We start from the raw sequence: 24372 nt of genomic DNA, 5'->3' as shown, positions 1-24372 counted from the left end.
ATCGTTAAGTTTACCAACTACCTACTCACAGCAAAATCCAAAGGCCACTTCTCTCTGCTTATCCTCCTTGATCTGCAGCCTTTTATACTGTTGACCACCCTCTTTTGCTCCAAACCCTCCAATCCATTAGCATTAGTGACACAGCCCTCTCGTGGTTCTCTTCCTACCTGTCTAACCATACCTTTAGTGTAGCCTTCTCTGGGGGTTCCTCTGCCCTGTTACCACTTTCTGTTGGGGTACCACAAGGTTCTGTCCTCGGTCCCCTTCTCTTCTAAATCTACATGTCATCATTAGGTTCCCTAATAAAGTCCCATGGGTTTCAATATCAGTTGTATGCAGACGACAAACAAATCTACATCCCTTTTCCAGACCTATCTCCTTCCTTGCTAACCCGTGTCACTAACTGTCTTTCTCACATCTCTTCCTGGATGTCCTCTCACTACCTTAAGCTAAATCTCTCCAAAACTGAGCTCCTTATTTTCCCCCTTTCTTCTAAAATCTCCACCCCCATCTCTCTATAACTGTCGACAACTCCATCATTACTCCTACCCCGCATGCCCGATGTCTTGGGGTCATACTTGACTCAGATCTTTCTTTCACTCCTCACATTCAGGCCTTGGCTAAATCCTGCCACTTCCAGCTTCAAAACATCTCTAAAATTAGACTTTTCCTAACACAAGACACAACTAAGATTTTCATCCACTCTCTCATCCTTTCCCGCCTTGACTATTGCAACTCCGTCCTCTTTGGTCTCCCTAGCTGCTGTCTAGCTCCTTTACAATCCATAATGAATGCCTCTGCCAGGCTCATCTTCCTTACATGTCACTCTTCATCTGCTGTACCTCTATGCCAATCCCTTTACTGGCTTCCTCTTGCCTCCAGGATTAAACACAAAATTCTGACTCTGACATACAAAGCTCTCCCCTCTATATTTCTAACCTTGTCTCCAGATACTCTCGCTCCCTTCCCCTTTGCGCTGCTCATGACCTCCTACTCTCTTCCTCTCTTGTTACCTCTTCACATTCCCGTTTACAGGACTTCTCCAGACTAGCTCCCATCTTGTGGAACCCTCTGCCTTGCTACACAAAACTCTCCCCTAGTTTTGAGAGCTTCAAGCACTCCCTAAAGACTCTTCTGTTCAGGGATGCATACAACCTACACTAACCTTCCCTAATGCCAGTTCCTCTCCTCCATTGCTATCTGCCATGAACCTCCTTAGAATGTAAGCCTAAGAGCCCAAACTGCTTGCAGATCACCTTCACAAGAGCTGACTACAACAGTGTGACACTAGGCAGGGCTCTCTACCCATTTGATCCCAAAAATTGCTACCTTGTATACGGCCTATGTTTATAGCGCTACGGAATCTGATGGCACTCTACAAATAACTGATAATAATAATAATTATGAGAGAGTGTGTGTGTTATTACCTTTTACAACACTTTCAAGTGTGACTACAATCAGGAATAAAGTATACACACATTTTACTCACTTTGCCAAAAATTGCAGCAAAAACATTTTAGCACTCCCTATGCTATGTATATAAACAAAAATGTTTTAATATCCCTTTAAAATTTGTTAAAAGGATATGAAACCTAAACATTTTATTTGGTTATTCAGATAGAGCACACAAATAATTTTCCAATTTACTTTTTACACATTGTTATTATTATTATCATTTATTTGTATGGCACCACCAAATTCCGTAGCACTGGGTACAATGATAGGGGTATACAATGACAAAGATTTGTGATAAAAACATAACAAAACTAAACAAATCTAGTACAGGAGGAAGAGGGCCCTGCTCCGGAGAGCTCACAGTCTATAGGTTTAGGGTGCATAAGACATAAGGTTGGGGTAGCTTGTTACATCGGTTGTATATGCAGCAGTGAGTCAGGCAGTTCATGTACATGTATTAGTTTGGTTCGGATGGGGGATGGAGGAGAGATGGTAAGCCTCTCTGAATAGGTGAGTTTTCAAGGAGCGTCTGAAGCTATACAAGGTTGGAGACAGTCTAATTGAGCGGGGTAGAGAGTTCCAGAGGACAGGAGCAGCTCGTGCGAAGTCTTGGAGGCGGGAGTGAGATGTAGAGATAAAAGGAGTGTAGAGATGTAGGACAGAGGTTGATCGAAGAGGACGGGATGGGGAATATTTCACGATGAGAGAGGAAATATAGTTGGGAGTTAGACTGCTAAGTGCTTTGTAGGTTAGGGTTAATACTTTAAATTGTATTCTGGAGTGTATGGGGAGCCAGTGTAGAGAATGGCAGAGCGGAGCAGCTGATGTAGATCGTCGACTTAGGTGGATGAGTCTAGCAGAAGCATTCATAATAGATTGGAGAAAGGAGAGGCGGTGTTTTGGAAGGCCATTTAGGAGTAGATTGCAATAATCAATACGTGACAGGATGAGGGAATGAATAAGTATTTTTGTAGTTTTCTGAGTAAGGAAGGGACGAATTCGGGAAATGTTGCGTAGGTGTGAACGCAAGGATTTGGTAAGCGCTTGTATATGTGGGTTGAATGGGAGTTCTGAGTCTAGTGTGACCCCAAGACAGCGGACCTGGGGTGAGGTGTTGAGTATAGAGTCTCCAACCATCAAAGAAATGTCAGGTGTTAGATGTCTCGAAGAGGGGGGGATAAGAAGCAGCTCAGTTTTGGACAGATTGAGTTGGAGGTAGTGTGAAGACATCCAAGAGAAAATCGCAGAGAGGCAGTCAGAAATCTGGTTGAGTAAAGAGGGAGAGATATCAGGATAGGAAAGATAGATTTGGGTATCATCAGCATATACGTGGTACTGGAATCCAAAGGAGGCTATAAGTTTTCAAAGGCAGGATGTATAAAGAGAGAAAAGCAAGGGGCCTAAAACAGAGCCTTGTGGTACCCCAACTGAGAGAGGCATAGGATCACAAGATATGTTGTTAAAGGAAACTGAAAACGAGCGGTTTGAAAGATATGATGCAAACCAGGAGAGGGCTGTGTCTCGGATGCCAAATGAATGTAGTATTTTTAGAAGGAGAGGATGGTCAACTGTGTCAAAAGCTGCGGACATGTCAAGAAGAATTAGTAAGGAGTAATGGCCTTTTGCTTTAGCTGATAACAGGTCATTTGTTACTTTAGCAAGAGCGGATTCTGTTGAGTGTTTAGGGCGGAAACCAGATTGTAGTGGATCAAGTAAGTTAGTTGTGAGAAATTGAGTTAGCCGATTATAGACCAGTCATTCCAATAATTTTGAAGCAAAGGGAAGTTAGGAGACCAGTCAATAGTTAGAAGGCGTGGAGGGGTCAAGTGATTTTTTTAGGATTGGTATGATTGACGCATGCTTGAATGTGTCAGGAAATGTGCCAGCGGTGAGAGATTGGTTAAAAAGAAAGGTAGGGGGTTAATGAAGCAGAGAGAGAGGGAATAAGTTGTGAAGGAATAGGGTCAAGTATGCAGGTTGTGAGATGAGCCAAGGATAGGAGTGCAGAGACTTCTTCCTCTGTTACAGGAGGGAAGTAGCATAGATTTTTGTTAATAGAAGGGGTGGGTAGGATTGCTGGGTTTGAGGGGTGTGAAGTGCAGATCTCTTTTCTAATGGTGTCAATTTTATTTTTGAAGTGATCAGCAATAATTTGAGCAGTGAGGTTGGTAGTGGGCAGGGGGTGGTGCAGGCAGACGTAGAAGGGAGTTAAAGGTTGAGAACAGTTTTCTGGTGTTGGTGCGTGAGATGACACAAGGGAGGAGAAATAGACTTGTTTGGCTAGGCTAAGCGCAAAGTTGTAGGACTTAAGGGTGAATTTATAATGTTGGAAATCAGCACAGGTGCGTGATTTCCTCCATGGCCGTTCAGCAGCCCGTGAGCATGGCTGAAGATATCTGGTCTGTTTAGTGTGCCACGGTTGCCGTTGAGTGATTGATGTACGTCAAAGAGTGGAGGGTGCAGTTTTGTCAAGTGTTGATTTTAGTGCCGAATCATACTGTAGAGTCACGAGGTTTGGACAAGAGAGGGATGAAATGTCAGAGAGCAGAGGACTCAGTTGAGTGGAAAAGTCTGTGAGATCCAAGTCATTTAAATTCCTGTAAGGTAGCAGTTTTTTGGGGGCTTGCAAAGATGTAGCAGGTAGAGTAAGAGAGAAAGTTAGTAGATGGTGGTCAAAGAGAGAAAAGGGGAAGTTAAGGGAGTTGGAAACAGAACAGAGATTTGTGAAGACCAGATCTATGGAGTTGCCTTCACAGTGTGTTGGAGATGTTGTCCACTGGGACAGGCCTAAAGAGGTGGTTAGGCTTATCAAGGGGTATGTTGAAGTCCCCTAAGATGAGAGATGGGACATTACAAGAGAGGAAATGTGGAGGCGGAAACCAGATTGTAGTGGATCAAGTAAGGAGTTAGTTGTGAGAAATTGAGTTAGCCAATTATAGACTTCATGGAGGCACATTCATAAACATGATCTATTCTAGATGATGTAGTCTGTATCAGTTTACATTAAGGGGTTGTACACATGTAAGCAGTCTCACTGATTTTTTTCAAGTGATTTGGGATGATCAACTTTCTTGCTATGTATATAAAGAAGCATATTTAAAGGGATACTAAACCCAATTTATTTATTTCATGATTCAGATAGAGCATGCAATTTTAAGCAACGTTCTAATTTACTCCTATTATCAAATTTTCTTTGTTCTCTTGCTAACTTTATTTAAAAAGCAGGAATGTAAAGCTTAGGAGCCGGCCCATTTTAACTTCAGCACCCTGGATTGCTACATTTATCCACCAATAAGCAAGTGTAACCCAGGTTCTGAAGTAAAAATGGGCTGGCTCCTAAACTTTACATTCCTGTTATTAAATAAAGATAGCAAGAGAAAGAAGAAAAATTGATAATAGGAGTAAATTAGAAAATTGCTTAAAATTGCATGCTCTATCTGAATCATTAAAGAAAAAATGTGGGTTTAATATCCCTTTAAGTGACAATAAGAGTGCTGTATTTGTGGTGACAATAAGAGTGCTGCGTGTGCATAGAGAACGGTCTGTTTGCAGTGACAGAGTTTTATTTGCGAGACAGAGGCATCGGTTTACCTATGAGACTGGATGGTGAACGAGATGGATGTGGGTGTCTTCTGCACTAATGCTCTGGAGCTACTTCTTTGCTAAAAGGGTCACTGGTTAATTACAATCTGTATTCAAACATGCAGGTGATATAAATTGAAGAGAAGAATTTCTATTTGCATTGTCAGCTGTGCTTGATATTAAATTTTTCTCTGTGAAAAAAATCACAAAAAGACAAAGGCGCCTCCTAGTGTAATACAGTTGGTGAAAGAGATTTGTTAGGTAATCAAAAAGGTACTCACAAGTGGAGCAGCACCCAATTGTGCTAAATCAAACAGACAGGAAGCCTGATGAAACAGACAGCAGTCTGAGAAACGCGTTGCTTGTTCTTTTAATATCTAGTGTCATGAGACACTGAGATTTTTATTTTATTAATAAAATTTGGTTTTATGTAAACCTCTTTGTGAGAGTCTGAGCTCTGTCAGTCCGGCAAGACATTGGAGAAACCAGTTTCCTTGCAGTGTCAGTGAGCTGGGACACTGTGAGATCCCAGTCTGTTTGATTTAGCACAATTGGGTGCTGCTCCACTTGTGAGTACCTTTTTGATTACCTAACAAATCTCTTTCACCAACTGTATTACACTAGGAGGCGCCTTTGTCTTTTTGTGATTTTTTTCACAGAGAAAACTTGCTCTTAGATCCTGATTTCCCTGACAAAGCAGCTGACTCCAGTCATCATCTGTGTTCCTGATCATTGATCATCCTGGTATTTGATCACATTCATCATTTGGGACTATACCCACCCCAATTGGGACATTTACCATCTATATAACATTGCAGAAGAAGACAGCATTTCCAGATAAGAACCTTTCAGGAATTTCTTATTACTGTATTTGTTATTATTTGTGTTGTATCCTATGTTTCTCATAGTCCCATATTTATAAGAATTGTTTCTTTTTTGTTTACATTATTCCGTATACTATATTTTATTATAGTTATTATATGTAATATCTTGTTCTCTTCTCTCTTAGCCTATTTACATAGTAATCATATAGGGTCCTGTGCGCCCCCTAGTAGTAACACACCCTTAGTGTTACTGATTGTTTCTTTTGATATTAAATTACATTTTAATCTCCAGAACAGTCCAACGATTGCAGCTACACCCTGGGGACAGTAGTATGAAATGCACAGTCTGTAGGGAAAGCTGCCATCTTTCACCTTTTACTGATCCAAATTGCGGCCATCTTGGTTAAAGGAGGCTACGAGAAACCACTACTAAGCATAGCTTGAATAAAAGAATAAAATCTATCTCTGTTTTCATAAAAATGGGTGCATTGTTTGTTTTTTGCCATAGGTTAGTCACATTATTCAAATTAGGAGAATTAATGCACTACTAAGAGCAAGCTGGTAATTGGTGGCTGCACATGTCATCAGATGTGTATGAATAGCTCCCAATAGTGTATTGCTAGTCAGGAGCAGATTTTAACTTTGCTACAGCCCCTTTTTCAGGGGTTATATTCATGCAGCAGTGCAATAATTATGCCCTAACACATTATAACATTTTCTCTTTGCACTTGTATTTCCCTTTAACCCCTTAACTGCAGAAGATGGATCACAAGTGCTCGTCATGTACACAATGTTTTTAGTATGGATTCCAAAGAAATCCTGGGATGTTGGTGACTTCACCACTTATATACGTGGTGACATCACCAAGCTCCAGAAACCCTGATGTGCTGGGCTGCTATGGAGAACGTTAGGGGTTTGGATTGGGGGGGGGGGGGTGTAAATATCCAAATCCCTTAGTCTCTACTCCCTAATGTAGAATAAATAATTGACAAACACACAATAAAAAGATAATGCAATAGCACTTTTGAATTTGATATGAGCCAAACAATATCTTCTCACAAATTTCAGCCATCAGCCAATTACAAAATGCATATTTGTATATACACTGTGCACTTTTGAACATGCTCAGTAGGTGCTGGTGCCTCAGAAAGTGCGCATATAAAGACACTGAACATTTTAATGATGGAAGTAAATTGGAAAAAAAAATTGCATGCTCTATCTGAAACATCAAACTTTATTTTGACTTTAGTGGCCCTTTAAGCCCTAAAAACCCACAAGTTTTTCAGTCACCTGCTCTTTCAAACAGTGTGCATTTTAGGGTTAAAAAGTTTAAGAACAATTATTAAAAGATTATATTAAACAATGCACTTTTTAATGAGGTTGTTTTTAGGTACTTATTATAGGCTGTCAAAAAGGCATAGACCCTTAGGTTTAAAGCCCAGGAGTCCTGCATTAAAATTAAATCCCCCCCCCCAGTAAAAGTTTTTATAGCCAGATGATCATGGTAATAGCGTTCACCTGCATGAATAAAAGTGCATTTTTTGAGTAGAGTCATGCAGATCAGTTATATACATACTAGTCCTAAATCCCGTTCACACGGGCCATTTTTTGCAGGGTACAGCGGTCCCACCCCTTGCGCTCTCTCCCTCCCCCTCTCTTTTGCTCTCTCTCTCTCCCCCCTCTCTTTTGCGCTTTCTCTCCCCCTCTCTTTTGAGCTCTCTCTCTCCCCCCCTCTTTTGCAATCTCTCTCTCTCTCCTCCTCTCTTTGGCTCTCTCTCCCCCTCTCTTTTGCGCTTTCTTTCCCCCTCTCTTTTGAGCTCTCTCCACCTTTCTTTTGAGCTCTGTCTCTCCCCCTCTCTTTTGAGCTCTCTCTCTCCCCCCTCTCTTTTGCGCTCTCCCCCCTCTTTTGCGCTCTCTCTCTCCCCCCTCTTTTGCGCTCTCTCTCCCCCCTCTTTTGCGCTCTCTTTCTCCCCCCTCTCTCTCTCCTCTCTCCCCCTCTCTCTCTCCCCTCTCTCCCTCTCTCTCTCTCTCTCTTGCTCCCTCTCCCCTCTCTGTCTCTTTCCCCCCCTCTCTCTCCCCCCTCTCTCTCTCCCCCCCTCTCTCTCCCTTCTCTCTCTCCCTCCCCCTCCCCCTCTCCCCCTCCCCTCTCTCCCTCCCCCTCCCCTCCCCTCTCTCTCTCCCCCTCTCTCTCTCCCCCTCCCCTCTCTCTCTCCCTCCCCTCTCTCTCCCTCCCTCCCTCCTCTCTCTCTCTCTCTCTCTCCCTCCCCTCTCTCTCTCCCCCCTCCTCCCTCTCTCTCTCCCCCCTCCTCTCTCTCTCTCCCCCTCCTCTCTCTCTCCCTCCCCCCTCTTTCTCTCCCTCCCCCCTCTTTCTCTCCCTCCCCCCTCTTTCTCTCCCTCCCCCTCTTTCTCGCCCTCCCCCCTCTTTCTCTCCCTCCCCCCTCTTTCTCTCCCCCCCTCTTTCTCTCCCTCCCCCCTCTTTCTCTCCCCCCCTTTTTCACTCCCCCCCCTCTTTCTCTCCCTCCCCCCCCTCTCTCTCCCCCTCTTTCTCTCCCTCCCCCCTCTCTCCCTCCCCCCTCTCTCTCTCTTTCCCTCCCCCCCTCTCTCCCTCCCCCCCTCTCTCTCTCCCTCCCCCCCCTCTCTCTCTCTCTTTCTCTCTCTCTCCCTCTCCCCCCCTCTCTTTTGATCTCTCTCTCCCCTTTCTTTTGCTCTCCCTCCCCCTCTCTTTTGCTCTCTCTCCCTCTCTTTTGCTGTCTCTCTTGTGCTCTCTTTATCTCCCCTCTTGATCTCTCTCTCCCCTCTTGATCTCTCTCTCACCTTTCTTACCTTTTCCCTACCCCCTCTCTCCCTTCTTTTGAGCTGTTTTGAGCTCTGTCTGCACGTCCTTTCCCGTGCCCGCCTGGCCCTGCCCCCTTCATGCTCGGCCACACCCCTTCACGGGCCTTCATACTCGCCCACGCCTGCTTCACGCTCGCCCCTGCTCGGCCACGCCCACTTCTGCTCACACTGCAGAGACTTAGGGACTGTAAGGCCAGGTGTGTTTGTCCTCGTGCTGTCTCTACTGCACATAACAGCTTCGGACAAACACACTTGGCCTTTTATAGTATAGGATATCCAAAGGCAATTATTTATATGAGAATAACTGATTCTTCTTTTGACTGTTTATAACAGTTGAGTTTAGTTTATAAAAACACACACACACATATCATTGCTTACAATCTTGATTATTAAAATTTGAATAAAAATATACACTTTTCCAAACTTTGCTGGGTCTATTGATAAAGTCCCAATACATAATATTTATAGGTTTCTCACTGAAGAATAACCTACAATATGCCTTAAATGTGAGCAGCATAAAAAAAACCTCTCTAAAACCGTTTAGCGCATGGAAGGGCAATTATACAATACTTGAGGGATTCATTTTGTTTGATATTATTCTTAAACTCTGTATATTTTATTAGTTTCATTACGCTCTATTAAAATAAGTCCAACCATATCCACTTATCCAGCTCACTGTGCCCCTTTGAATTTGTATAGTCCTTTGCCTCTCCAAACAGAATGCTGTGTGTTCCTGAAATAGGGGAGACTGTTTAGATCTTTGATCTTATGATAACAATATTCCTTTTGAAGTAAGTAGCAACTGTTTACTGAATAAGGATGAAGACAACAAAAACATTGGGGGAGATTTTATTTTTAAAATAAAGTTAACAGAGACAGATTCGGACACTTGTGCAAGCCAAAGTCATATACATCTCACAAATTTGAAGGCCGTTACATATGTACAGCACATATTTTTTTAATTAGTATTAAAGGGACAGTCTAGGCCAAAATAAACTTTCATGATTCAGATAAAGCATGTAATTTTAAACAATTTTCCAATTTACTTTTATCACCAATTTTGCTTTGTTCTCTTGGTATTCTTAGTTGAAAGCTTAACCTAGGAGGGTCATATGCTAATTTCTTAGACTTTGAAGCCCACCTCTTTCAGATTGCATTTTAACAGTTTTTCGCCACTAGAGGGTGTTAGTTCACGTATTTCATATAGATAACACTGTGCTCGTGCACGAGAAGTTATCTGGGAGCAGGCACTGATTGGCTAAACTGCAAGTCTGTCAAAAGAACTGAAAAAGGGGCAGTTTGCAGAGGCTTAGATACAAGATAATCGCAGAGGTTAAAAGTATATTATTATAAATGTGTTAGTTATGCAAAACTGGGAAATGGGTAATAAAGGGATTATCCATCTTTTAAAACAATAAAAATTCTGGTGTACACTGTCCCTTTAAAATGTTTTCACAGTCAGTCAGAGTAAAATAAAATAAAATGTGGCCCCTTATGTGAAAAGCTTGAACCCCCTGACTTTTAAAATAGACCTTCCCTTCATGCCCTGTTATGTTAGTAAACTGTCAGACACAAACATCTGTTGCCTTTGAAACTGCATATTTTATTTTCCATTTTGTCCTGTTACTTTCTCCTAATAATGCTGTGACAATATTCTATTTTTCCATAAAAGATTTCTAAATGATTTTTTGTTTAAAACTATACTGGCTAGTATGATTCATATAGTATAGTATTCAATATTATTTTTTAAATTGTGACTTGCCTGTTAAATAATTGTCTGTAAAGGATCATAAATAACTTTTGCTTATGCAACAGAGAAATAGTCAGAATCCATCTAGCATATTGAATCCCATGACTAAAATTACTATATTTTAATTGCATTTTATTTATACTTTATTAATACCCTGTCCTTACACTCTTCTTGTCTAGAATGTATGCACATAGCACCAACATAAAAAAACACATCCTTTTCACTAGTTTCTATGGTTACCAGACTTTTCTCTAGTTCTTTGTATTAAAGTAGGTTCAAAGTTCTTTGCAGTACATAAAATGTAACTCTCCTATACACCTTTGTATGCCGCCTTTTGAAAATAATGTGTAACTATCATCATTATGATCCAATCTTGACATCATGCTGTGATTCAGTAATAACTGCAATATTCAAATTGCTTATAGTCATTTTTTGTGATTTTCCCCCAAAGCTTCACAAATATAAAGACCTTTGGAACATTTTTAAAGTAATTTGTATTTATACACATCCTCCCTGCATTTAGATATACTTTTTAATTTTAATCCATTGGCTACCAGAGTGGGCTGATATCTATTACAATACATTGGGGCCTATCAAGCTCTGAACGGAGCTTGAAGGCCCGTGTTTCTGGCGAGTCTTCAGACTCACCAGAAACACAAGTTATGGAGCAGCGGTGTAAAGACCGCTGCTCCATAGCAGGCGGACAGACATCGCCGGAAATCAACCCGATCGAGTGCGATCGGGTTGATTGACACCTCCCTGCTGGCGGCCGATTGGCCGCGAGTCTGCAGGGGGCGGCGTTGCAACAGCAGTTCTTGTGAGCTGCTGGTGCAATGCTGAATACGAAGAGCGTATTGCTCTCCGCATTCAGCGATGTCTGTCGGACCTGATCCGCACTGTCAGATCAGGTCCGACAGACATTTGTTAAATTGGCATCATTGGGTAAATCCTTTAGACCAGGGTTCGTCAAACTTTTTTTTTTTCCCAAGACCCAGAGCCATGATACCACTTACCTTTGTGGCCCTATTTTTACGCTTGGTCTGAAAATTTGTTAAGTAGTATACAACAATTTAGTTGCAAGTGACTAAAATGTGTGCATATTATATTCCTGATTGTAGTCAAACTTAAAAGTGTTGTAAAAGGTAATAACACACACACACTACTCACTCTCATACACCACACACTGTCATACAACACACACACACTCATACAACACACACACACACACACACACCACACACTGTCATACAACACAAACACACACACACACCACACACTCTCTCATATAACACACATACCACACACTGTCATACCACACAAATACACCACACACTCTTTCATATAATACACACACTTTCCTACAACACATTCAAGTAGCGGCCCAGTAAACATGGTGTTGTGACCCAGTAATAGGTCCAGACCAGTGGTTTGAATAACTCTGCTTTATATGGTTTCTTTTGCCACAAAATATACCTTATTCTGGAGGGACTGGATAGTTGTGCTGCCATTTATTTTGTCAATGCCAGTTAAATGCAAATGTTTAAGCATGAAACTTAATTTTCTTGACATGCCATGTTAATATTCACAAACTTATTAAAGATCACAATTACCGCAAAATGCCATTGACAGGTATCACCAACTTCGTGAATAAACTTTGCATGAAGCTATGTTTATTTCATGTGAAAAACATTGGTATGTAAAATATTTACAGTACATACACAGTTAAGTTAAACACTTTATTATATATTAATAGTCAATAAAATGTTTTCCATGTTTTCAGGTAATTGACTGCAAATGACTCCCAATGTACAAATATATATATATAAATATATATATGTATGTGCATGTGTATTTTTGTTTTATTGTATATTTACTGTACATAATTAACATTCCAATGTTCTTCACTCACAGGATAATGCCCTTTTTATTGTAAATGTATGTGTGTGTATATATATATATATATATATATATATATATATATACTGTCTATATATACTTATACCTGTATATCTATTTCTATAGCTATATAGGCTTATATATGTATTTTACATGAACAGTATCATATATATATATATATATATATATATATATATATATATATATATATATATATATATATATATATATATATATATATATATACACAAAGGCAACAACAACTGCCAGGGTGTCAAGAAAGACAAATTCTATCCAATATAGTAAAGATCCACACTCACTGGACTTGGGTCAATTGTGACTATAATAAATATCACAATTGACACAAGTCCAGTGAGTGTGGATCTTTACTACATTTTATATAAATAATAAGTACATTATTTTCTATGTGAAGAACATAGGAATGTAAAATATGTGTTTTGCAATTTAGTTGTTTTTTTTTACACGGTCGGGTTAGCACACATGAAAACCTAGTAATCGTAAGGTGCGCTATTGAAATATTACATATAAAATATTTTAAAAAAATGAATAAAAATTATAAAGCATCCTGTAAAATATATAGATATTTTCTATGAATTATTTAGAATATTTTACCATATGTTTAATATTTTTAATTAATTTTGTTTGTTTCTTACTTTAACTTACCAATTTTGTGTGTAATATAATAGACATTATATTACAATTGGCATTTTTGGAGTTTAGTGTCCTTTTAAGTATAAGATTGGTAATAAATTTAAAACCTGTTGCAGAAAATTGAATTGGACAATTTAGCAATTATCTTTTATTAATATTCATAAAAAAATAAATTTTGATGGCAGATAATGACCAGAAGGCTAATTTTTTTATCTTCAGTGTGTGTTTTTTTATTCTCATGGTAGTCTAAGTTACATCTATAGCATTTTTTAATTCCTGTATTGTATTTTTAACTGCTGGAAGTTTGTTCTTGAAATCATGACCCTTCATTTTGTTATTCTCTTTGTGAAAATACTTTATAAAATCTTGATGATCTACACTGGTCAATCTCATGAATTATTTCCTTGTTTTTTTTATTTTATTGTTCTGTTGAACAGTTTATATAGTTTATTTATGCAATTTAGGAGATAGAGACTCCAAAATCATGCAAATTGTTTACAGTGAAGTCTGATTAGTGATGTATGTTTAATATAAACATCATACAATAGTTATTAAAAAGACATTTTAATGTACTTCAGTTTTAAAATTGACTTTGTTCTCTCTATTTGAAAAGCATATCTTGATATTCACAAGAGCAGCAGTGCACTGGTGGGGGGTAGCTGGTGATTGGTTGCTGCTTTCTATATTTTCTTCTTGTCATTTGCTCATGAAATGTGTTCAGTTATGTCCAAATAGTGTATTGCTGCTCTGGGGATGACTTTAACTATGTGTTACATGGGTTAAACACTTAGTTAAATGAGCACTATTAAACTTTCATGATTTATGTAGTTTTAAGAGTCTTTCCAATGTACTTCCATTATCCAATCATACATAGTCTTTTTATATGCATACTTTCTGAGGCACCAGCTCCTACTGAGCATGTGCACAAGTTCACAGTGTATACATTTACTAGTCTTTGATTGGTTGATGGCTGTCATATGGTACAGGGGGATGGCAAATTGGGAAAATAAATTTGTCAGAAAAAAGCTTCTGTTTATTTGAAATTCAGAATGTTATTGCATTGCCTTTTTATTACACACTTTTTAATTGTGCAATTCCACTTTTTTTAATGGTCCTTATAATGCAAGCAATGGTGCAATAATAACACATTTATTAGATCATTTTCTTTAATAATAGAACAATTGCTATGGAAGAACTAAGCTAATATTTTATTTTTAAATTAGAGAAAATATTTAATAATTGCTAATAAACTAGGGGCAAAAAAATAAACCTGTAATTTATCCATCAGGTCCTCGTCTTTTCCTGTCCTGTCCTATGGATGTAGACAGCTCCAGAATATGGTATACAGACCTTTGGAACTATTCAGTAATTCCGTATCTCCTGGAAGCTGTTAGAGAAGGCCTTCAAGTGAGTTGCTATACAGTTACTTCATTTGTTTTACATTTTTAATATCTGGACTCATTGACAAAAATTCAGCTATTATCATTTATCATGTAGTCATGTGATATTATATATATATATATATATATATATATATATATATATATATATATATCATGAAGAATTTATGGAAATTAATTATATTAAAAGAATAATGCAGAGCTGTTCTTTTGCTTCTTATGTCTGTAGATGTACGGCAAACGAGCCCCATGGGAAGATCCATCAAAGTGGGTATTAGAAACATTACCTTGGAACAATGCTTCTGTACAGCATGAATGCCCAGCCTTACTTCAGTTAAGACCAGAAGATGTGGGGTATGATGGATATGCCACTGCCAAAGAGGGAACAACTTCCAAAAACGTTCCAGAGAGTGAAAAAGAAGGTGATCCTTTGGTAAGTAAAGAGGCTTAATACCCTGTTTATATCATTGTTTGATTAAACCTGTCCACAAGTGGCTTATCTCTCGCTCGCTCTCTCACACATACACACACACATATATATATACTGTATATCCATTTAAATAGTAAATTCCACTCAATATTGCTACTCCAGTTCAAAATGATGTGCTTTGCATGTCTCATCATCGTTATAAATGGAACATTTATAACTTTCACTGAAAAAAATAAGAAGTGTGGCTGCACTATAATGTGGGTCGATATATGCATGTATATGTGTATGGTTAAATATAACATGCATATGTGATCCCTAGCGCTTTTTTATTTATGCTAAAGTCAACAAAAACTAATAAAATGACATTTAGATTCTCTGAATCAGGCTTATCTTTGGTAGAAAGTAACATACTGGAATAAAGTTGATCTTTTTTAATTATTGGCTATTTAAAAACGACCGAAAAATCTATTTTTCTTTGATAATGCAAAGATAAGATTAGAAAATATGCCAATAGAATATATAAAATGCATTTTATTATTTTTAATATACTATATAATATCTTATTGAAACATACAACTTTTACAAACACTTTTCATTGTTGCAAATCATATTAATAACAGAAGTATGTATGCTGCAGTACATGCCTGGAAAAGGCACTGCAATATTTCTACAAATATTTTTTGTAAGTCACTGTGCTCCATGATAATAGCTGTTTTAGAACACAAGATGGCGCTACTGTATGATTTATGTGGATTTAATTATTTTAATAGAAATGAATGCATGACTAAATGTATAATGTATTCTTACTTGCCTTTATATTTTATATACTTAACCCGTTCAACAGGAAAAAAGCATAGAAGCTGAAAAAACTAACTAAAGCATAGAGAATATGGATGCTTGTATCTAATTACAAGTGCATTTTATGCCAGGTGTCCATCTTTGATATCGTTTTCTTATCTTTGTTTTTGAGAGCTGATTTATCCTCGTATTCAGATTTAGAAAGCAAGTGCTTTGAAAGGAAAATGCATTTTCCACAGTTACATGGGTATCAAATATGAATGTAGAATATCATCATAATCAATTTGAATGCATGTATCTACTATGTACATATTTTTAAATGTCTGTATAGTTTTGTAGTGGTACAGATCTGTTATAAAATATAATGTGACATCTCAATATTTTCTTGCTAAAATAAATGTTCTTATTGCTGGTTTCTATCAGTATGTGCTCTCTTATTCCAAACTAATTTTGTAGCTTACGGATATTAATTGCGATGTTAAATAATATTATGCAGATGATTGATGCTGGTATAATTGTTAACTTATAAATGGAAAACATTATGGGCCAGATTACAAGTGGAGCGCTAATTAACGCTCCTGCTCGAGCATTAATTGCACTAAAAGTAAACTCTTGCATGCTTCGTGTTGCACTCATATTACCAGTTGAAAGTAAAAAGTTATCTCTCTTGTGCTAACCCGACGCGTCAAAATGCCGAACTTAGAATATCACACGTGCTATAACCTATTACCCCATAGAAGTTAATGCAGCAAAAAAGGTGGAAAAAAACATAACACCCTACTCGTGCGCAAACCTGATCACTTATTCTCATGTGTGCCAACCCGACATGAAACTAGGAATATTTCACATTCCATCATTCTTCACATTAAAGAATATGTTCTATTGATTCATGAATAAATATATATATATATATATATATATATATATATATATATATATATATATATATATATATATATCTGATGGTATTTTGGTACAATATACTGTATATATGTGTGTATGTATGTATATATATATATATATATATATATATATATATATATATATAAAATTATATCTAGGTATAGATATATACAGATATATATATAGGAACATTTATTTATGAATACATAAGACATATTCTGCTATATGCAGAACATTGGAATGTGAAATATGTACAGTAAATACACACTATAACACTTTATTAAGTATGAATATTGCATCTATGTTTTTACATGTTTTCAGCTACTTAACTGCAAAGGGCTCCAATGCAAACACACACATATATATATGTCTAAATGTGTGTACATATGTGTACATATGTCTGTAAATACATATATACACATATAAATACATATGTACACATATATAAACACACATATATATATATGTAGATACATATACATCTTTAGAGATGTATATGTATGTATCTCTATGTTAAAGTCCTTTGCATGCCTTTTTTTCTAACACCTGAGATTTTGTATATTTGAGCCCTTATAACTTTTTTCGTGCAATTTGTTTTACAATATTTTTTATTAAATGGTGTTATTATGAATAAGTGTACTTTGTAATGTATTTTTGTGACACTTTTTTGTTTCTCAAAACATTTAACCACAGCTCTGAGGATGCGCTTAACCGATGAGCGTTAACTTGATCGCGTTTACTTTCAACTTGTAATATGAGCGCAATTTAACCTGCATGCAAATGAATGCGAAAACCCGATAGTGCTCGCATGCAAACTTTTGCTGTTCACTCATAATACTACATATAATAGTTCAGAAATAGTTCACAAATTCAAGTCACTGTTTTGTTTTTTTCTACACCCTGGGAGTTTCTTAGATCTCAGACAGTGCTTACATTTGAAATGTAATATTGCCAATAACCCAAACAAAACAATTTAATCATAAAATGGTTCCCATCATAGTACAGAGATTACATTTCCCTATTGCTGTATCTATGCATAAATTGGTACAGTGCATTTGGTTAACCCCAGATAGACACTCCCCTCAGCAATAAGGCATTCTTTGATCCCTGATAGGGATCGATAATCTAAAATTCACCAGCATGGTGAGAAATATCATGCCATCCTTCACATGGGCAGTCCTCCTGGAATTATCTAAGAAAAAGGGCTGAGCCAGAAATTTCCAGCAAGTTGTCAGGTTACCTCCATAGAAGCACATACAAATCAAATGATGCTGTTTTCAGCGTAATTTGCCTTGCATTGGTTTCTAATTTTGCATATCTTTCTTTTTCCTTACTTACTTAATATTGCAGTGCCTTTACTAAGCTCAGTGCATATTTTGAAACAAGCTCACCAGCCTGCATTTGGCAAGATGAAACTGCGAGACCTACATATGTTCAGATCATTATGAAACCAATAGTGAGGAAAGTTGATATATACACCAAAGGAACACCCCTGTCAGCCCACTCGTCAGTGCTGTGAGATACATTTCACAATAAAGATATAAGGAACCCTTTGAATTTCTTTGCAATTTCAACTAATTTGTTCCTTAATGGGACACTGAACCCAAAATTTTTCTTTCGTGATTCAGATAGAGCATGCAATTTTAAGCAACTTTCTAATTTACTCCTATTATCAATTTTTCTTCATTCTTTTGCTATCTTTATTTGACAAAGAAGACATCTAAGGTTTTTTTGGTTCAGACCTCTGGACAGCACTTTTTTATTGGTGGATAAATTTATCTACCAATCAGCAAGGACAACTCAAGTTGTTCACCAAAAATGGGCCGGCATCTAAACTTACATTCTTGCATATCAAATAAAGATACTAAGAGAATGAAGAAAATTTGATTAAAGGAGTAAATAAGAAACTTGCTTAAAATTTCATGCTCTATCTGAATCACAAAGGAAAAAATTTGGGTTCAGTGTCCCTTTAAGTATGAGTTTAACCCTCTTCATTGAATACATTTTTTCCGCATAATGTAATGATGATTCACATGGAATAATAAAAATTTGAAATTTGCAAAAAGAGTTTCTAACACCTATTTGGATGTCCACTTTTAATACAATTTTTTATGCTTAACATGAAACTGTTTTTTACAGCAAACTTTAAATACTTCTTAGTTTATTGAGCACTTTCCTATATGCATGTACAGTATCTTGCCATCCATACAGAAATGTGTTAAGCCGCTTAGCGAGATACACAACTCACAGTGTAAAATGTGCCTTTAGATCATCTTGTCAGGGGCTTTCTAGCACTGAAAGATTATTTTCGATCATATCACCTGAGCAGAGAGCTTAAGATCATTGGGTCCTCCTTTGCTCTGTTTGGAATAGACATCAAATTACTGGGTAGAGACATCTTTAGTATCATTAAATATAATGCTAATTGAAAAATCAAGCAAGACATTATTCACCATAGCCCTGTAAAGACTTCCTTTGGCAGGGTGGAGACAAGAAGCTTACACATCTTAATCAGTGGGCACACAAGGCAATTGCTCATCCCTCCAGATACCAGGCACACCTGCTTCCACTGAGTGTCCTTGTGTGTCTATTAATAAAAACATACACATAAACTATTAATCTTCTTCACTATAAAGAATAAAAACTTTTAGTTTTAACGTTTTATTAAAAAAAAAAAAAAAAAGCATAATGGTAAAAGTATTGTGACATGAAATTAATGAATTATTTGTTGAACATATCCTTAGGGTAACTAAATGGACACACACCCTATTTATTTGAGATTCTTTAAACGCTCCTAAAAAATGACTACTTTACTTTGGAGTGGGGGGGGGGGGAGCTGAAGTGTCACCTAAATTCTGTGTTTACATTTCACCAAGTGCTTGGTTCTAGCCTGTGCCACCAGGCCTCACTGCAAGTCCTTTCTTCTATGTGAACTATTGGTTGTTACAGTCAATGTCTTACTGTTATTTACTGTACTACACAGAGGGCACACCCACCACCCTGCACCTAGCATTATATCTTAGACCGAATGTAGTGTATTGAGTGCATGCTCTGTATAACCCATGGGATGGACAGCCTTGCAACTAATTTACTGTACTGCATGTCAGTTCAAAACAAAAACAAACAAACCTTTATTAGCCTTTGGAGGTAAACTTTCAGTAGACTTTTCTCAAATGCTTTAAAATGATTGCAGAAAAATTGGTTAGTTGCCCTTTAAATGCACCATTTTAATTTGAAATTCCAATAATAACTTTACATTTTCATATTTGTTGTTAATTTTGGCTGTAACCTTGTCCGTTTAACATGCCTGTCTGTTTTCAGCATACCAAAATATTTTCCTAATGGTCCCTTCATCTCTTTCTTTGTAGTTATTAACTGGGTAAAATGAAAATCTAATAAATCTTTATTAATTAATGTGCTGAGACCAGCCTTATTAATATAAGAAACATAGGAGGCAATGTTCATCTTTTCATAGTTGAACAATTCCTTAACTATGATAGATTGCTGCTGCAAGCCACAAATAGTTTTCTGTACACCAAGAGCTTTAATAGCTTTGTGTATTACTTCATAGATAATGCACTTCTACCCATTAATCTGAATTGATTTTTTTTATCTGAAATGCATTCTGCAGTATTTTCTAGGAAATTAAAAGTATCTAGTCTTCACGTCTCATATCCCGAAGCTAAACAACTGTTTTCACATGATATGTAAAGTCTTTTTTGACTTACTGAAATATTCAATGACACATAACTGTTTTGTAATACTCTTTACAGATGAGCATGTTAATGCGTCTGCAAGAAGCCGCCAACTTTTCCAGCTCACCAAGCTGTGACACTGATAGCACAAAGCACCATGATGAAATCTTGGATCCATCGCTCGAATCAACTCTCTAGGGAAACAATGCTGGACTGGATTGCAAAAATATTAAAAATATATATATATTTTTCCACTTTTTTCCTGCCGCCCTCTAGTCCTGCTGTCAAGTTAAAGAGCTGGTGTGCAGAAAACCTTCTTTTGGAAAAGGTTAAAAAATGAAAGCGGAAAACTTGAATAAGTTTAATTTCAAGGTTATTTATATCATTGACATAGAGGAAGTCTCCATTGGTCAACTGGAAATGGCCCTAGAATAACAAAACCAAGGGCAAACAAGCAGATTGCACATTTGTTAGCCAAACTGGAATTAATATTATTTTCTTTTCTAAAAGGTTTACAGCACAGTTGTGTGTATTATGTGTTTTTTTTAATTACATACTGTATTAATTGTGCAGTGTTTTTTAATCCACTTCAAACCTCTGATGTATATCATAGTGCCGGTCACTTGGCTACATTAGTGTGATTGTTGTGTCGTTGCCTCCAAACAAAATCAAAAGATGGTCCTCAGAAAAAGCACAAAAGAGTATTGTGCATCTGCCAGAAAATCTACTGTGATATACTGGATAAGTGCCAATTTAATTCTGAACTGCCATGCTCACAATTATGAATTCTGTGGTGTTTTCAACTCTTTAGTGTTTAAGTTACTTTTCTTTTTTTCCTGTTCTGCTGTACATCACCACTACGGTCTTTATGAACCACCTGCCCACCCCCCTTAAACAGTTTTATAAAAATTATTGAAGAATGCTGATTAACGGCTGTCCTTGAGAGCGTGTGGAGCCTTGTCCGTATAGGAAGATAAACCAGATTTCCTATGGTGCTGTCTGACTGCCTTAAAATAGTTCTTGATAGTTTTACTGCCAACTATCTCTCAAGACCCTTCGTGCTGCTTTTTCTTTTACCATTTACAATGTAATATGCCACTTGTCACAGTACCCTCTTGTGTCTCATTATTTTGTAAAGATTTTATGATAAACAGTAATTACTACACTACACTGTGTAGCATTAAGTTTTTGAGAGTAGATTCATTTTCTTAATCTCCGAAATACAGGTAAACAGCACACTTCTGCCATCACTTCATACTGAAACAGGTGGTTTTAAATAGTATCCCCCTTTATGAAAACAATGAATCCTTGTTGAAACAATATTTTGAATGAATTTCCAGCAGAGCTGGACGCACTTGATAAAGCATGAGCACAAATGTTTTATTTCCTCATAACCCCATCTCCTTATGAGTTTAGGCATGTTTGAATTGCTTCTAATGTACATGGGTTTTTCAGTGTCAAAAGACACTGGATAAGTGTAGAGTTTTTATTAAAACAAATGGGTTGGTTTTGCACATTCTCCTGGGTGGGTATTGTAAATAAATAGCATTAATGAGAATCAAATGCCTTGCACCAATTAAATAAAATTGAACAAAACAAATTTATATTCTTTCCTGTTGGTGTATGTTTCACTTGCTGGAATCCTCTGTTTTGTTGTAAACGAATACAGAATGCAAACTTTAAGCTGGTTTATGTCCTGTTCTTACATTTGTTATGACTATGCAGGAGCTATCGATGCTACAGTGAGCATGTTTCAAAATCTATATATGGAGCCAATTCATTATTGAGAAATGTCACACTTCGAACAGGTTGCATGAAACCTGATGATTGATAGAATTGGAAATGTGACTGAACAAGCAAGACAAAAATTAAGTTAAGGGCTATGGCATTGTGTAGAAATAAAAAAATAATAAAACAGATTCTACCTTCAACATCTATAAACTGGTGCTACTAACCTGTCGTGGCCACAACTGGTCATTTACTGTAATTCCTATACAAAAATAATTAAATAGATACAATGAATAGCGTTTTTAATGAAACAATTTCCTACACGGTGCTATTGCCCAAATGCACACCAGTAATAATTTTATGCATGTGCAATTATATCAACTTTTTTTGGCCTAGACATTTAGACCGACAACTATTTTGAAGTATATGTTTTATCAACTTGCTGACAGTTAGGGCCACATTGAATTGCTATCTATCTGGCAGCCGAGGGGTTAATGACTGGCTCCAATTACCATGTGTCTGTTATTATATGTAATCTCAATAAACCTGCAACCTTTTTCTGTTATATTTGATGTGCACACCAGACATCTCCATATACAGAACTTCCTGAAGTGCATCTCAGTGAGTATATGTAGTTTACAACAAAGAAAAAAAAATATTTGTGAAACATTTGTCTGTACACATTTTATATTTTGTACATTTTTGATGTAACATATCATGTAAATAGACAGAAGCAGTGAAATAATTCATCTGAAAAGTTTTGTAGTCTTTGTAAAGCCTAATACGTTTTGGTGTAATCAAACTTTATTGGATAATGTCTTTTCTATAAGTTGATTGTTCTTTTAGCTTGTAAACCAGCTTGCATCTATTTTTTGCAAATGTGTGTGGTGTATCTGTCTAAATTATTACTTTGCTATTAAAGTGAAATTATTTATTGAATGGTAATATTGTGTTTTTATTTGCATGTTTAAAAATGTCAAAATAACCCTATGATATTCTTTTGTTATGAAAATAGCCTCTACAAAATAGGAATTATGCGCATTGGTATTATTTGCACCTCAATAATTAAGACTAAACACACCTTGTATAATAATAATAATAATAATAATAATAAAACATCACCACTCTGAATAAAAATATTATCAAACTGTTTTGCCTGTGTCCCCAAAGTATAATTATGATATGATAATACCAGTCAAAATTTGTAAGGGAAAATCCAATGTCTTAACAATAGTAAACCAATACTAAAAAATAGACTCGCTGATAAATCAGCTATTAGCGTCACGTAGCAAAATTATTCCCTTGTAAAAGATAATGCAACAATAGTTACAAAGCAAAATCTAAAGCACAAAGCATATGAAATTAGTTTATAAAAATACAAAGTAAAACAATAAACGCACATGTGTTTTTGTAAAGAGGTTTGGAGATAAGAAAGTGCAATCAACCCTTGGTTTAGTGGAAATGTTTTATTTACAGGCCTGATTCTAAAAAAAAAACTCTCCTCCTAGAAGTGAAATTATTGTGCAGACTTCACAGGGACATACCTCACTGAATTCACTAAGAAAAAGGACAGACACTGGAATTCCAGGAGAGATAAGAGCTGCCTCCAATAAGGACAAATGAAACTTTCTGTAATGCAGAACAGAAGTGAGTAAATACATATTTAAAGCACAGCTCTGCTAGTCCCAAGTAGGGATGGGGAATGTGGCTAAATCAAAATTTGAATGTTAAAATGAATATTCCTTTATACAAGGGACGTAACTTTCGTAGGTGCCGGGGTCGCGATTGCGACCGGGCCCGGCGGGAAATCCCCCTTAAGGGGGCCTGATGGGGCCAGCTTAATAAAAAATAATTTTAAACCTTTTTTTTTCCTCATTAATTTCATGACTGTGGGCTGCCCTACACCGTATAGTCTGACTCTGGTGCCTCCTCCTCCACTCCTGAATGACTGAATGCACGTGTAGTCTGCTCAACTCGCACGTGTAGTCAGTCAGTGAGCGGTGCGTGCCGGGTCTGGGCACAGACAGAGGCAGCAGCTGAGTTGAGCAATGAGCCGGGATGGACGACAAGAAACAACAAGTGTCGCAGTAACTGTGAGTGAGCACTGAGCAGCAGCACACAGACTCAGTCTCACTCACAGACTCATAGATAGTAAGTATTTTTTATAAAGCTTAGGGGGGCCGGCAGAGAGGCTAGATAAAAGAATGTCAGACAGACAGACAGTGACACGAATCGGCACGGGCCAAGGCAGATGATCAGATCATTCATGTCTTTGAGACTGAGTAGTGAGTTTGGTTAAGTTTCAGTCTGTCTCAGCTGCCACTCTGTATACTAGTAGTAGTCATCACACGCACATCACTGACAATTGCTTAAAGAAATGTTGGCTGTTGCAGAGGGGGGCCCT

General features: G+C 37.2%; 1 protein-coding gene across 1 annotated transcript in view; it reads left to right on the top strand.

Annotated features, from left to right (window-relative positions):
• The window catches only part of NAV3 (neuron navigator 3), a 756623-nt gene extending 733716 nt beyond the window's left edge, over positions 1-22907 (top strand). The window contains 3 exon segments of the mRNA XM_053716761.1: positions 14303-14421; positions 14644-14847; positions 20319-22907. Of these exon segments, the coding sequence (XP_053572736.1) occupies positions 14303-14421; positions 14644-14847; positions 20319-20438 (443 nt within the window). The 3' untranslated portion in view covers positions 20439-22907.
• Positions 22908-24372: the final 1465 nt, after the last annotated feature.

Source organism: Bombina bombina, chromosome 6 (genome assembly GCF_027579735.1).
Source record: "Bombina bombina isolate aBomBom1 chromosome 6, aBomBom1.pri, whole genome shotgun sequence".
NCBI classification, from domain to species: Eukaryota; Metazoa; Chordata; class Amphibia; order Anura; family Bombinatoridae; genus Bombina; species Bombina bombina.
The sequence above is the reverse complement of the archived record's forward strand: the minus strand, read 5'-3'. Positions and strand labels throughout refer to the sequence as shown.